Source organism: Pocillopora verrucosa, chromosome 2 (assembly GCF_036669915.1).
Source record: "Pocillopora verrucosa isolate sample1 chromosome 2, ASM3666991v2, whole genome shotgun sequence".
Classification (NCBI taxonomy): domain Eukaryota; kingdom Metazoa; phylum Cnidaria; class Anthozoa; order Scleractinia; family Pocilloporidae; genus Pocillopora; species Pocillopora verrucosa.
The window spans coordinates 11329983-11345727 of NC_089313.1; the positions used below are offsets into that span (position 1 = coordinate 11329983).

The 15745-nt window shown below is 39.6% G+C and overlaps 1 protein-coding gene across 1 annotated transcript in view; it reads left to right on the forward strand.

Moving 5' to 3' along the window:
* The window catches only part of LOC131771844 (huntingtin-interacting protein 1), a 28319-nt gene extending 12574 nt beyond the window's left edge, over nt 1–15745 (forward strand). Inside the window, exons 21-44 of the mRNA XM_059087707.2 lie at nt 645–701; nt 2186–2233; nt 2764–2880; nt 3433–3549; nt 4679–4795; nt 4879–4995; nt 5543–5603; nt 6127–6216; nt 6529–6615; nt 6864–6971; nt 7447–7521; nt 7994–8064; nt 8280–8357; nt 8757–8786; nt 9217–9275; nt 9443–9473; nt 10044–10106; nt 10445–10545; nt 11210–11300; nt 11749–11821; nt 12381–12446; nt 13499–13563; nt 14742–14859; nt 14943–15745. Coding sequence (XP_058943690.2) covers nt 645–701; nt 2186–2233; nt 2764–2880; nt 3433–3549; nt 4679–4795; nt 4879–4995; nt 5543–5603; nt 6127–6216; nt 6529–6615; nt 6864–6971; nt 7447–7521; nt 7994–8064; nt 8280–8357; nt 8757–8786; nt 9217–9275; nt 9443–9473; nt 10044–10106; nt 10445–10545; nt 11210–11300; nt 11749–11821; nt 12381–12446; nt 13499–13563; nt 14742–14855 — 1836 coding nt within the window. The 3' untranslated portion in view covers nt 14856–14859; nt 14943–15745. The remainder of the gene's footprint in view (nt 1–644; nt 702–2185; nt 2234–2763; nt 2881–3432; nt 3550–4678; nt 4796–4878; nt 4996–5542; nt 5604–6126; nt 6217–6528; nt 6616–6863; nt 6972–7446; nt 7522–7993; nt 8065–8279; nt 8358–8756; nt 8787–9216; nt 9276–9442; nt 9474–10043; nt 10107–10444; nt 10546–11209; nt 11301–11748; nt 11822–12380; nt 12447–13498; nt 13564–14741; nt 14860–14942) is intronic.

The window sequence follows — 15745 nt, forward strand, 5'->3', positions numbered from 1 at the left end:
TTATCCTTTGAACATAAACAGTGATAATTAAAATTCATGAGCGAGTCGTAATACTGCGCTTCTGAAAGATCGCTTCCCATTATGTTAGCCTAGTGGTTAAATTGTAAGGCGAGATGAAGGAGTGATAATTTGAGGCGTGGCCTGATTGATTTGTGTGCGGGGACGAAGCACTTATGTCTTATAGTTCCTGATCATCAAAGAACGTGATTAACCCTTAGATCCTAAAGAATGACAAGCATCTAATTTCTCCTCACAATATCACCCCTGAATCAATCATTGAGGTCACAAGAGTCAGTAAAGGAAATGATTATTAGCTAAAGAAACTCTTAATTGTTGGACAAATTCAAATTCTCCGAGTGAAGACCTTAGGAATTGCATGTAGAACGGTATAGAGAATATGCATACTGATGTTAGAGTATAAAGGGTTAAGTGTCAGCCGGTTTCCACTGTGATATGACAAATTTCTGGTCGGGAGAAGAGGAAGGAAATGGAGGGGGTTGGGGGCGGGGGTTGAACTCCTGGGCTTCTTCGCGATGTAGGTGAGGTGACACATGAGTAAAGTTGCCGATATTCGCTAGAAATGCACTAAGCCGTTCCCTGTGTTTGCTGTCGTTATCTCACGAAGGTGTACGTTCTTTGTACAGTCCACAGAACTTTTACAAGTGTTTCAGAAAGCGGAAATGGCTGAGGAGGATGGGAAGGTAACTGAAACATACTGAATTGACAGTTTTAGAAAAACTTGGCAAGTCTGCACGTAGCTGGTGACCTGTATAACTTTCTAGAGTGCGACCAAAGATACCTGCCTACTTTTAAGGCGTTGGCAAGATTATCCAGTTAGCGTTGGGAGGGAGCATCATCACTGGCGCCTTACTTACATTTTTGTTTGCGGGATTGGATAGGCTAGGTTGTTTTTTAACTAAATAAATTGACACGTTTTTGTGACAAAGAGAGGGGTTTACATGCCTCATGCGACTCTTTTGAGGCACGCCCTTTTACAGTGTGGTAAAATGGTAATTTCACAAACGTTCTTTAGACACTTCACCAGTTTGTAGTCAAGCAAAGTGGCCCACCCATCCAGGGGGAGCTCATCCCGATTTCTGAAGCGACTCGGAGTATCACTACTCTCCCCTGGATGGGATGTCAGACTTCCCTGACTAATGGCCGGTGCCCATTTATACCCCTGGTTGGAGAGAAGCCCTGTGAGAGTAGAGTTTTTTTTTGCCCAAGAACTTTCGCATAATTTCTCACTTCGTTAGAAGGAAACTCTGCACACGCTGGTTCTACAGACTTAGACTGTATACTTTCGGTTAACTTGACTTTATTCTTCACAATCCAACATTACACGTTCTGTTTTTCGACCTAACTCAATCCCATCTTTTTTGAGTTACAAAAATGCTATGTTTTATTAGCTACGGATACACACACCCAGATACGTAAGTCCGGAGTGGTAAGATAATTTAAGCTAACTTGACAAAGTTCCAGTTTTGTTTTACACATTCTTCAATGATTCGTGGCCACTAATTTCCTGTTACATCGGCTTGCTCGACAATCATAGTGTTAATCTAAGCATGCGGTTTTACTAGCGACTATTTGATTAAATACACCATTGTTTAATTTGTGAAGGCTCGATCACACGATGCAGGTTAATACTTCCTTTGACATTCCACAAATCAATGTTAGCGACAAGAAATAATAGCTTACTTAATCAACTACTAAATATACCGAAACAGGAAAACTTTCTTATGAGCACGTGCAAACTTTTCACGACAAGAACACAACACAACAGGCTTTCTTTTATGGAAGAGGAAGAATTAGTAGAGGTAATAACATTATTTCGAGTGCAATTTGGTGTCAATAAGCACAAGTAAATTTTTCAAAGACGACAAAATTGCACGAGCCCTTAGGGCAAGTGCAATTTGCAGTCTTTGAAAATTTTACAAGTGCTTATTACACCAAATTACAAGATAAATTATGTTATTACTTGTTAATAATGTGCATGGAAAAACATCACAGGAAGTCAAGACAGACGAAATTTTGAGAGCTTGCGCGCGCGATTTGTAATTTGCACACGTTTTACAACTTTGCACTCATGTTACGTGAGAATGCACCCGTTTTCAGCCAATCAGAAGCGCGTAATTTTTTCTTATGCTATATTATTAAAGTAACACTTTGCATCTGTTTTCAGAGAGCGGGTGATGAGATGGCAAGACTGACGAAAGAGCACGATGAAAAGGTACAATAATAGAACTAGGATTCTGTGTCGTGCTGTCCTTCTCTTGATTTTACAAATCACTTCACACAGTGAGTTGTTTAAAATACTTGCGTTTAGACTAATCAAATGCAAAACGAGAACCGATCGAGAATAGCTTACTCTCGTTTTCTCGATCATAAGACAAACTAGGTTTTCCTCTGGGTTTTTATTGACTTTGCGGTGTTTCCTTTGTTCTGATTCCTTTGACTTGTCGCTAAAACTGAAAAAACCCAGAAAAACCCCTTAACTCCCAAGATCCATTTAATTATTCTCCCGACTGATTGCCATACGTTTCCATATAAATAAGATAACAGAATTCATTTTAAATCAACGAAACACCCACTAGTTGACAAGCTTCTTTGTTCCTATAACCTGTTTGTAAGATAATGTATTGGAATTGCGATGAGAAGTTACAACTTGATCACTTCTGGGAGGTAAGGGGTTAAGAGCAGAACTGTGGATGATTGTGACAATATATTTAAGCTCAATTAGCTTATTTTCTCTCTTTGAAGATGGCCACACTAATGGCCGAGCTCCAGGCGTTAAGAAAAGAAAAAGGAGAAACAGAAGAAGCGAAGAAAATTGCTGATGAACAAATAGAAGCCATGAAAAAAGATCACGAGGAAAAGGTATTTTACCATTTAATTAATCATCTTTCTCTTTTGCTAAGCGAAAGGTGAGAGATGGTATCGCGGACTCCCGCAATTGCTGTCACCTGATAGAGCAATTTTAAATGGGTTTCTAGAATGAATCCGGGATTGCATCGGTTTTGCTTCACTTCGTTCCGTCATTGGACCAGAAAACTCGTGCCACTTTCTCGACCAATCAGGTGCAAAGCTAAAACCAAATACAACTTGGTCGCCTGCGTTTTCCCGCGCTTTAGGCAGTTTGTTTTTTTGCCTTCGAGTTCTGTAGTCCTGAATGCTCAAATGGCTTGAGTAGCGGAGCATTTTGCCCGCGTGTCGCCCATACCCTCTCATCAATCCAGATGCCAAAATTTAACCTCTCTCGACGTATTCACTCACGTTTCCTCGCTTGAAGATGTTTACATATATTAATTATGAGTTCATTGACTCCTTGTGATATATGACGCTGTTATGACTGGCTGTTGTAATTGCCTAGGTTTTGGTTTCACGAGAATCAGTTGTAATGAACCCTATCCTGCCTTTTTCGTCCCCTAGATTGGAACACTTAGCAGCGATTTATCAAGTTTTCGGAAGAGCTGGACAGATGAAGAGCTGGCAAAGAAAACTGCTGAGGAAACGATTCAAAGAGAAAGACAGGAGCATAAAGACAAGGTCGGTATATCCAAACCCCTTATTCTTTGTGATTCATTTAGAAACTTAAGCGACAGATCAAAAAAAAAATCGTAACCAAGCAATCAAGTTATCTTTGTCATATTCGCCCACACGAAGGGCTAACGCTCGGAACGTCAGCTTTAGTAACTCTCTACTGCGGTGGCCAATTTACATTGATCATCAAATCAGTTGATACAACCAAATCGTCTTTGTCACCCAATTTCCCCAGTTACGTGTATGCCGCGCGCAAACATTTTTCTTAGAATTCTTACCATTTGCGTTCCTCGGCAGAGTTCCTTTTGAAGCGGCTTTAAATGTCTGTACAAGTATTTCATTGATGTACTAACTTGCGATCAGGTGTTTTTCAGTTTTTCGGGGAAGCACTATGGTGTAGCGGCGCAAAATTCGGCGGGCGCTATCCCGACCTTGTGCTGCTATACTATTACACTCCCCCGAAAAAAGAACGCCCGATGACAGTTTGATTAATTAACGAGCGGTTAATTTTATCAAACCGCGAAGGAAACTCGGCATGCAGCAAATTCTGATACCTAAGTGTAATGGAGAAAGGAAGGTTTTATCCCTGCTTCATAAAGACTGGTGTTGCAAGAAGAATATGAATTAGCGACGGTCGAAACTGAAGTAAATTTCTCTGTTATGCTCTGTTTTGCTTTTATGGAATCAGAGGCAACTTTATCCACTTCTTATTGTGAACGAAATTTAATTCCCACGGTGGTACCCGTACAGTTAGCCTGGTGTAGGCGTTCAGTTCGTAAAAATAATAAGCAACGCGATAGTAGCGGAGGAATTACAAAAGAGGGAAGTTTGGGTCGAGTCGCGCAAGGAACGACTGACTTAAACCGCCCTGGTTTTTCGCGCAGCTGCTACTATCGCTCTGTTTAGTATTTCGCACGCATTTTGCACCGGTTGTCAATGATTCGTCCAACGCCTGCAACAGGCTTTGGTGCAATTTGCGTGGTGGACAGAACAGAGTCAAGTTAGGGAAATTATCGAAACCCGTTTGTGTCTTTCGCTTAGCGCATGGCTGTTAGCGTAAGGCATGAAATGAGCAGTCGCACCCTTTTAATACTGCAAAGAACTGTGTTTCTTTTTTATGTCTTTCCTTTTGAAGATTTCGACTCTTGCGGAAGAGATAGAGGCTTTGAAGAAAGAAAAAGGTGAAACAGATGAGGCCAGAAGAATCGCCGAAGAACAAATAGAAGCAATGATAAAAGATCACGAGGAAAAGGTTATTTCCCCTTCAGTGTTTACCTTTGGTTTGTCACAAAGTTATGTTTTCCAAACACTGAACATTGGTTCGTGATTTTGTAGGTTACAACGCTTAGCCGAGAGCTTTCAGATGTTCAAAAGAGTAGGACAGTTGAGGAGGAGGCGAAACGAACAGCCGAGGAAACTATAGAGAAAGAAAGAAAGGGACATGAAGAAATGGTCAGTTTGATTCCCACAATTTAGTGTCGAACGTAATCTTGTGTTAGTTTTGTTTTAGAGTAATTTTCGTTTGAGTGTCGAAAGAAATTTAGGATTGCATTGGTTTTACTTAAATTTTGATTTGTGGTTGGTCTAGAAAACTCACGTCAAAAACTCTCTCAACCAATCAGATGCAAAACCATTCGCGACTTGGTTGCCCGCGTTTTCCCGCGCTTTAGGCAGAGTGGTTGTTTTTAGGTGGAGTAGTTGCCATTGGCTCCTACGGTATTTTCCTTCTTTCTGATTGGCTGTTGTAATTACTTTGGTTTTAGTTTTACGACACTCAATCGAAAGGTGATTGATTCAACCTAACAGATGCAACGCTGAAAGCAATCATACCCCTTGACCATTTGTGTTTTCCCATGCTATAAGTATATGTTAGTTCATAGTTTGAGTCTTCGCTGTCTCCAATTGATGTTTCCCTCTGTTTTGATCGACCGTTACACTTGGCACTGTTGTGACAGAGTTAGACTTACGTGACATTAGCTGATGACTTTTCTTTCCACAGGTAAATGAGCTTGAAAGAAAAAGACTCGAAGATATCTCTAAAGAAAAGTACGACTTAGTAGGTGAGAAAAACCAGGACTGTCTTAATTGGAAAAGGAATCTTGTAATGTAAGGGCGTGCATGTTATAATGAGTCTCAGACCATTCGGAACACTATCAAATATTTCTTTACCGAGCTAACTGTAAATTCCATCTCAGCTCTCTTAAGTCCTCTAAGCTCTCTATGTTGTCTGTCTCCTCTTTAAAACCAATTTTCTCCTTCTAGACAAAACGGAATTCTTTTTTCACCTAATTTTAGAAGTTCTCGCTTTACCTTTCTCATGTAACCTGCATTGGCGAATTTAGACCCGAAGAAAACAGAGGGCTGGAAGGGAGCAGGAGTGAGGGAGGGGGGGGTAGGTAGCCTTTTGCGGTTTTATCAGTTTCAGGCAGGAGTCGTGTCTGTTTACTGTTCTTCAACTGAGACCCTTTTGAGTAAGTTAGTCAGAGTACATTAATATTAACTGTAAATAAGGATAACTAAATATAAATCCCAGATCCTTTGATCTCAGACCTGTTTCATAATAGTCTTCTTGAATTTTATTAGGTACGGCGATAGAGTCAGCAGAAAGAACAATCCAAGATGCTTTAGATCAGTTTCAAAATCCGAAGCACAGTTCTACGACTTGTACTGCAGGTACGAGCACCTTCTGGTTAAATTAGTTTGGAGGGCAGTTTCAAATGAGACTTCAAGTCAGTGTCCTTGTTTTGATATTTCCATCGCCATCATCGTCGGTTCATTGATTTGCCATTGCTTAGTTATATTTATGTTTGTATATATTTACTTTAACTTAGATATGTATATATTTAACTATTTATGTTTTGAATGGTTTGTTTGTTGGTTGATTGATGGATTGACTCACTGATATTGTGACTAATGTAAAACCAGCGGTTTCCTGACTTATATTTCACTAATGATATCCGCCGTTGTTTTCTTTGTTCTTTTCAGATTACTTGCTAAGTAGAATCGAGAGCCTTCCAGGAGTTGTTGACGAGCTTAATTCGAAGTTTGCATCTTATAAAAAAGATCACAAAGGTTAGAGACCATGGATGAACCAAACCAAAAATCAGGAACAAAATACGCTCGTTAAATTTCTTCTCAGAATGTTTAAATCATTCGGATCAGTGTCTAACCCTCCCCTGACCCAACAGTCAACTGATAACAAGGGTTAATGTTGGGTTAGGGGAGGGGTAGGTAGATACTAACATTGATCCAATCATTCCAAGAGAGAAAGGAACGATGATTGTTTGATCTTTTCTTTAAGAGTTTCTCTCCTTTTGCAGATGCCATTCCCTGTATATGCTGTCTTGGTTCGTTCTCACATCAGCTCAGTGATTGTATCTTAAATGCCAAGGCTACCTCCCACATGGCACCTACTCAAGAAGCTGAAGGTGGGAACTTAAGGAGACTCCGCCATTTTTGGCATCGGTGGGACTATTAAAATCAATAGTCGTGCTCATAAAACTGGGGTGATAGCCCATCAATCGGCCGGTGATTAACTGCATAACTCGGTAATTTAGTATTATGAAGAGAGTTGATAACGTAAATTGGCCACCGTAAAGAGTTTCAACGCTGACGTTTAGAGGAAAGGGCTGACGCTCGAAACATCAGCTTTTAAACACTTTACGGTGGCCAATTTACGTTATCAACTCAGTTGATAATACTAACTTACCCTGTTATACTCTCCCACCAACGCAGCACAACAGTTTCTTTAGAAACTTACCCCCTTTATTCGATTGACTGCATAGTTAGTCGTAACACGAGGACTGCCCTCTAACTAAATACATGAAGCCAAGAACAGTTATCTCAAAGAGAAGTCACCCAGGCTAGCCGTAAATTATAGTTAATTGCTGTTGTTTCTTTTAGATCTTCGGTCACTCGGCGAATCTGCTGGTAAAGCTTCTCTCGAACTGTTGCAACTCTACAAACAAAGTGATCCGGGTGAGCGTCTTAGTTATAGTCCATGCTACCCTTTCATGGCCTTTGTTTTGTTATCAAGAAGTTGCCTCCTTTTTGATCTTAGGCTTGCCTAGTTTGGTCTCCTACAGCTCAATACATGTGTCGCAAATTATTCAGGACAGTTTGGTTTTTCCTTTCTACGCCTTCTAATTGATCAAAAAAACTCACGCCGCACCCTAAACCAATTAGATCATAAAGAAAAAAGCGTCTACGACCCTGTCACTCGCCTTTTTTTTTTACGTTCAAGGCAGTTTGCCGTGTTACTTACATTGAGTTGGTTTGTCATTCGCTACTTTTGTTACTTTCCTATTTTTCTGATCGTCCATTTGATAACTTTGTTTTGAAATTCAATCAAAAAGCGATTTGAGCCGCAGTATTCTGGCCAGCTACGAGTTGGAACGTGCGAGAATAGAAGATGAAGGAAGTTTTTTGATGAATTTTATCGTCATTGCAGATCCAAACGCTCTGGCCGACAAGCTGAATGCCGTAAAAAAATACATCTCAGATATTACCAAAGTTGCTGAGGTAAGTTCACCAGAGGATAATGGAATGCGGTCATCAATTGTGTGTGTGTGTTTTTTTTAAGTCAACTTAATTTTTTTAGGAGCCAGACATCAAAACATTGAACCCAAAACCCTTTTCATGCCGAATTGCTGTCCTGAGGTAACTTTTTACAGGAAACCAACGGTTCAATTTAAATCTGTTACCCAACTGACAGGCTCAACCGATTGTGTCAACAGGCTCTCGCGCCCAAAGAAAAAGACGGTGTTGATAGTATAGGTGGAGAAGTAGACGATGAAATCAATGCTACTGCAGAAGTAAGATAACCTTGTTTTGTTTGTTTCTGACTTTGTTTTTAATTTCTTTATCTTCGTCTCCTCCCCCCTCCCTAAGGGCTTAGGAAAGGGGGGGGGGCTACCCCTAGGATGCCGGAGACTTCCCATCTTGATCAAGTTAATTATAGAGTTGTTCTGTTTGTTTTTCACTTTGTTTTTATCAACATTATCCCACCGGTTATGTGAGCATTTTCTTCAATCAGGGCCCTTGATAAGAAGCGTTTCAAAATTAAGATTTAATTGTGGTCGATCTTACTGATTAATTCCGTTGGTACCTGGCATGGTAAAGTTTTAAAGTAGTAGTCGCGAATAACAGTTAGTGAATGGAATACTTGTATTAAAGGAATCAAATATTTGACCTCGTTATTGTGTTTTGTTTAGCTTGTCGCAGATTCAGCGGCCAGGATTCAGGTAACAATTCCTGTTCTTTCTCAGTCATGTTTATCGTACCGATTAACTTCTTTACACTTTGGTTAAAAATAATAATGCATACCACACCACGCACTACACGCGCACGTGCACATACGCATACGCACTCACTCAGGCACATACACATAGACATGCTTACGCACTGGCACACGCACGCATGTGCACGCACACGCACATTCTTGTTGGTCGTTCGCTTGGATACATAATCAAAAGTATTTGATTCGAACTTGCTACTGGATCCTTGGATCTCTTGAGGTTCTCGACTCCTTATTTTCACTCATGTCCAGTTTAAAACAACTCTTTCTTTGAGAGACTTTACAGAATACAGTGTAACTTCACTTCAAACTTTTATGTTTGCTCATACATTTTTTTAAAACTTGTCTGGGCTGACTCATCATTTTTACGATCTCAGGAAATGATCAATCAAACAAGGGAGAAATTCAGTGGTGTACAACTTGAAGTGAACGGAAGGTGAGAAAGCTACTTACTTAGACATTGTTTTCTTCGTTTTGGCTTTTTTTTACATTTTTCCCCTTGTCGGCGGAATGTGTCAGGTTTTTAAAATGCAAGAAGGCGATAAGACCTTGAAATCCGTAGCATTGGTCATTCTGATTTACCCTGTCTTTGCTTATACACAGAATTTTAGATTCCTGCACGGCACTGATGGAGGTAAGTTTGCCTTGAGGGAGAGAGAGAGAGAGAGAGTTGCAATTCACAATTGGCCTAGATTCCTATTGCATTCGAATTCGAAACGCAGAGTGAGAATCGGGAGAGGGAAGCTCCGGTAAGACAAGTCCACCCTCAATTTGTCTGAGGGGAGGTGGGTGGGGAGAGGGGAAGGAAGGTAGAATAAACTGGCCATTGCAATCTCTTACTGCGAGAAACCGTGAGATAGGAAACGTCGAAAAAGCCTATCTGTTTGCTTAAAGTCGAACTCAGACCCGCAATGTAGATGTAACGACTTTTTTTCGTTCTTGTTTGCTTTGAGAAATCAAATCCCTAAGGAGCTTTCTTACAAAAACAAAATAAATATAATATATATATGAAATTAGAGTAGAAGAACTGTTAAAATTGTGCATCTCCTTTACCTCGTAGGAAAGTAGTGAACACATTCTTTCAGACGAAAGAATGTCATTGAAATTGTCTATCTCTATATAAACTGTTTTTTAATTGAGGCATTGATAGTAATATACTTTTGCTTGTAACTAATGAGCCAAATTTGTGTGCGCTTCTTTTAAGGCAATCAAGAAATTGATAATGAAGTCTAAAGTATTGCAAAAGGAGATTGTCGACGAGGGCAAGGTATTTAATAAAATGAAATTTAAATAATTTGTTCAGTTTCAAGTAGTGTTTTTTGAGATATTTCAAGTCAAGTCATATTAGTTACGGTTTGACAACATTAAATCTACCACTATACGATGAATATTTAACGCACTATAATAATAAAACAGTTGTGAATATAAAAAAATACATTTCGATACGCCGACACAAGCTTCGAATGAATTCCCTTTTGTAGAATACGTAGTATATCTGATTTAGCCTTTAAGCATATCTTTGATTCAAAGACCGCTTACCGTAGGGAGGTTTTCGTGTATACTTTAAATACTTAAATAGCCTGATCAAAGACACTTGCTTTTCAGGGTCAAGCAACAGCTAAAGAGTTTTACAAGCGTCACCACCGCTGGACGGAGGGGCTTATCTCCGCCGCGAAAGCTGTTGGTTGGGGAGCCAAAGTGCTTGTGTAAGTAACCCTTTACCCCCTAACATCAGTATGCATACTCTCCATACTGTTCTGCATACATTTCCAAAGAGGCTGACTAAGAGAATATGTGTAACAGTCAAGAGTTGATCATCCACAATATTCTCATAACTTTCGTGTTTGTTTCAGGGGTGATATAGTAAGGAGAAATTAGATGCTAGTGACTCTTAGGGGCTAAAGGGTTGAATTCCAAGCTAAAGGGAGCGGGCTGTATTACCGAATATAGTCAGTTCTTACGGGTGTATTGATTTGGAACAAGTCTACTAGCACCTTTAAAATTTTTTGGAAAGACCGCTGGTCTGGATTGTATCGATTGGTGCGCAAGTCTTGTTAACTTACGACGTTCGACCAGATGTTATGCTGAGATCCGAGTTGGTAATTTTATGCTCTAAATTCAAACATTCACTTGTTCATGGTGTCGTCTTGTTATTTGTGATAACCTTAACAGTCTTGTAAATTACTTTTTGAGGAAGCCAACTCATGAGAAATGATGATATATCATGGTGAAATGCAACAAGGTTTTCCATTTTAAAATTAATTTCCTAACTCTTTTTTATGTATAGTATAATTCCAGGGTTTTCAATAGCAAAACCATCGTAGTACATGAGCAACTGTAGCGTGGCTTACCCTTTTTTTGTTTCCACAGTGACTCCGCTGACAAAGTTGTTCAGGGGGGAGGCAAGTTTGAGGAAATAGTTGTAGCATCCAATGAAATTACAGCAAGTACAGTGCAGCTGGTAAGCGATTGATATTATTTTCTTTTTTGGTATTATTTATATTATTTCTTTTTGGACACTTCATACCTCAGAGGGAAACATTCAGCATAAAGTCTGCTTCATATTACTATGTAAAAAGTAGCGAACGGTATATGCTCCTTACAATATCAGGTCAATATCAAGCAGACAAGTGACGAGAGTAAAAAAAAAATCAAGAAGGGGATTATGAGTTGATCCAACAACAGATTTTCCAAAATAATATCATAAGAACTGTATGGCAGACAGTAAGGAAAATTACTAATGAGATCTTGGGAGTTAAAGGTTTAAGCATTGTCACAAAGTGATCACAAGTTCACCAAGCAACTTTCAAGACTGCAGATGACCATCCATGCTTTAAAACGCCCCTCCTCCCCTGCCTTTGTTTCAGGAATAAACAATTAATGATTAATAATTTTCATTTGATGTTCAGGTGGCTGCATCGAGAGTAAAGGCTCGACAAGCCAGCACAGGTTTAGCTGCTCTGCAAGGGGCCTCCAAAAATGGTATGTTGATTATGTTAACGCACACTGGAACAAGGATTGCCTCCGGCACCTTTATCGAGAGGGTGTCACCTTTCGCATGGATAGGCCAATCTGGCATCATACTTCCATGAATACCATAGGAACATTTTACAAAATTTATGTTACTTTTGTACTAGGAAATAAAGCTGTCTTCATGTTGGCAAAAATTAAAGTTCCTACGACACGAAACTGTTTTGCGTATTTATTTAGCTTATCACATGTAAAAACCAATTCCGATGGAAGAAAAATTTCAAAAATATTAAAACTCGTTTTTTTTGGGCCCTAAAGTGCACTTATTTTGTCTTAAAGGTGTCCCGCAGACTGGTAACGAGTTAGCGGGTGATGACGTAGAAAACTGTGAAAAGTCTCATTTGACTCTGACAAATCTTTCACGTGTCTTGTAATTTTGTAGTAGTCAGCGTTGAAATACTCTTGAAATAATTGTTGTGTCATAGAACTTTTAAATCGACTTCTCTTGCGTCAGTTGTTATGTCTTTTTAGTCTTTTTTGTATTATTACTCATTACTTTTATATGTTTCAGTGGTTGAGTCAGCGGCTGGTGTGGTGGCATCTGCTAAAACAGGAGCTGAAATGATAGAAGACAGTAGTAAGCATATAGAAATCTTGTAACAGATTACATTTCCTTTAAACGTAGATTTTAATCCCAGATTTTTCTGGTTCTTCCTCTCTGCGTTCTGCTGCACCCAGCCTGTGAGTGTGCCTGCGAGTAGGCTTTCATTGACGCGTGCGCATGGCCTGCGCCTCACCCTCCAAGCCAATCAGATCGTGACTTGTTACTCTTGTTTTGCTGCACGTCAAACGGTAGCTTGGTTCTATTTGAGTTCTCCTAAGCTCCTCGTTATATTTTCATTTTTTTTTTCCTGATTGCTTCTTTTAATTCCATTGGTTTTGGTTTTGCGACGCTCCACAAAGTAGACTTTACGCATACCGCTAGTGGTCATCCGTGAATTAGAGTCTAGATATTAACAATACAAATTGGCGATGAGCACTACTGTGTTAGGAAAACCCAGTCATCAAGCCATGAATTGTTTTGAAGCTGATTTTTTTGCGATCATTTACCCTGTAACAGCCATGAGTGACCAAGACAGAAATTCTCCTCACAACATTAATACAATATCAAGCAGACGAGTGATGAAAATAAAGGAAAATATCAATAAGGGGATTATTAGTCAATCCAATTCTCCTAACGAATAGGATAAGAATTGTATAACAGGCAGTAAAGAGAATTACTAATGTGATCCAGGAGTTGAATTTAGAGCTAATAGACAAAAATCAATCAGTTGGTAGGGGGAAAGATTCTAACCCAGAGCGTAGGGGTTAACCCTTTACACCCTAACATCAGTATGCATATTCTCCATACTGCTCTCTATAATTTCCTGAAGCGCTGACAAGGAGAATTTATTTAAAAATCAAGAGCTTTATAAGTTCGTGATCATTTCCTTGATTCGCGTGACCTTAATGTTGAATTTAGGGGTGTTATTGTAAGGAGAAATAAGAGGCTGGTCACTCTTGGGGGTTAAATGGTTAAAAGTGTAGTATGATATTTCTAAACCATTCCTACTCCCCTACTTGTCAGTAACACACAACCAGTAAAAAAGTTTTATATGTTAATTCCATTTTCTTGATTTATTTGCGTAGAAGCCGTACCAGATTACACCAAGCTAAGTCTCACCCAGGCTAAGAGATTTGAAATGGAGTCACAGGTATCTACATCCGTCAAGAGAATGTAGTAATATGATAATATAATGATATAATCTCTTGCAATTAATCATTACTGTTATATGCAAATCCCGTGTTTTTCAAGAGCTACGGAACGGCCCGTTTATGTTTAAAAGCCTAGGCTGTATCTCTCTAGTACGCCATGAGCAATCTGTTTTAATCTCTCTCATCTTAGCCATCTTTATTTATGATTTTTGCCTGTTCCTAGTTCGGTCAGTAGAACGAAGTGTGAAATTAAACAACACGATAGCAGCGGAAGAATGAAAAAACGAGGGAGGCTCGGGTCGAGTTGCGTAATGTAGGAGACTCGAACCAAGCCTCTCTCTGTCGCAACCATTGCGCCGTTTACCATTCTGTTTTACTAACTAAATCCTAGAACAAGATATCATGTTTTGTTCATTCCTTCCTTGTTGGTGTCTGTTTTGCTGCCAATTTATTATCTTAAGGATACACATCTGATGGGACAATTCTCAAGTAACTTGTCAGAATAACCCAGCATTAACTTCGCTATGTGATTGGTCCATACAACCAGCTCCACCCTTTCAGCCAATCACGTTTAAAATACAAACTAATCGCGACTCACTACATAATTGGCATTTGCCTGTATTTTCTTTGAGCTCTTATTTGCACTTCGTGATATTTTCCTTTTGTTCTGATTCGCTGTCGTGACCAGTTTGGTTTTGAGTTAGCAATCCTTATTCCAAAACTCTCCCCAAAGTGTTGCACGTGTGGCAAACTCCATTTACCCACCTTACGAAAAATTGGAACGAGCTGACCACCTTTCAAACTGTAGACAACATTGGGAAAAGAGGCCTTGAATCTCTTTACCAGTTCGGTTTTAACATTCCACAGTAACATCAGCTCGAACAAAGGCGGTAGTAGTGAATGCATTACCCCCTTCCCTCGCCCCCCTGCGCTCATTTGAAGCTAAAAGACGCCACAGAAACTGTTAACAGAGGCAGGTACTATTTAACCTTCCAGGGCGGATTTTCGTTCTTTTATCCTTGTTTTAAGTCAGATGATGACTTCCGCTCAGGTTTTCGCAACGTCAGTCACCATTACCGACAACAGTCTTTCTCATGACTTCACTCACCCCGACGATCAGACTACACTATCACTAGAGCTTTGTGTCAGTTACTTCATAAGTTTGCTTCTCTTCTAGGTTCGGGTTCTAGAGCTTGAAAGCCAGCTGACTAAAGAACGTCAAAAACTAGGAGAACTGAGGAAAGCACATTATCAACTGGCTGCTGTCGAGGAGGGCCTGGACCCCGAGTAATAAGGTAAGAACGTCCAATTCTGTATGTTCCTCATATAACACGCACAGTGTGTATAATCTCACTAACATCGAATTTTTTTACTCCAGGACGAAGCAAGGTCGTCTGCAAGAGGGATCCAGTCATCTCGAATCATAGGCACCATGCGAAAGAAGAGAAAAAGTGGAATAAAAACAAGCAAGTTAAAATGAAATAAGCTTGGCACTTGAATTGGGAATGAACCTTTGTCTACCTGCACTACATCCTTCGCTGGCAAATGGTGTACGGCGTAACCTTTGATTGGTCACGCAATCTTTGGAAAGATTGCGTAACAAATGCTAACTGGATTGACTCTTGCTGACGTTGGTGTTTTAGGAGGTTTTATTTGTACAGTGGGGGGTATATCTAAAGTGAATGTAGCTTCGCGTAAGATGCTGATGACAAGATATTTTTTAAACTCAGTCATATTGTGATTATAAGTGTAAGTTTTAAAAGAAGCATATCTACCTCAGATCATGCTAATATACTAACTCAATAGCACAATGAATCGCAAGTATCGAATAAAAAGGCATTTTTCCTGTATTTCTAGTATCGCTAGCGAAATTCTGTCAGTAGCTCGACTTTATTTTCACCTCTGTACTTTGGTCATATATAGTTCTTTCTCAAATGCATTTAACTTAGATAAATTTTTCACACTTAGAGGTCCCAGCCAGAGATCATGATCTCTTGGTCTCTGCTAATACGTTACCATCATGCGTCAGAAAATTCTGTTAAACCCCTACTTTTAAGACACTTTTTAGCAAATTTGCGTTCGTTCTGGTGATCAAGATTATGAAAATGGTAGTTTTAACTGAAAACGCAAGGAAATAATATACAAAATGTTCACAATATAACAATTAAAGTGTCGACTGTC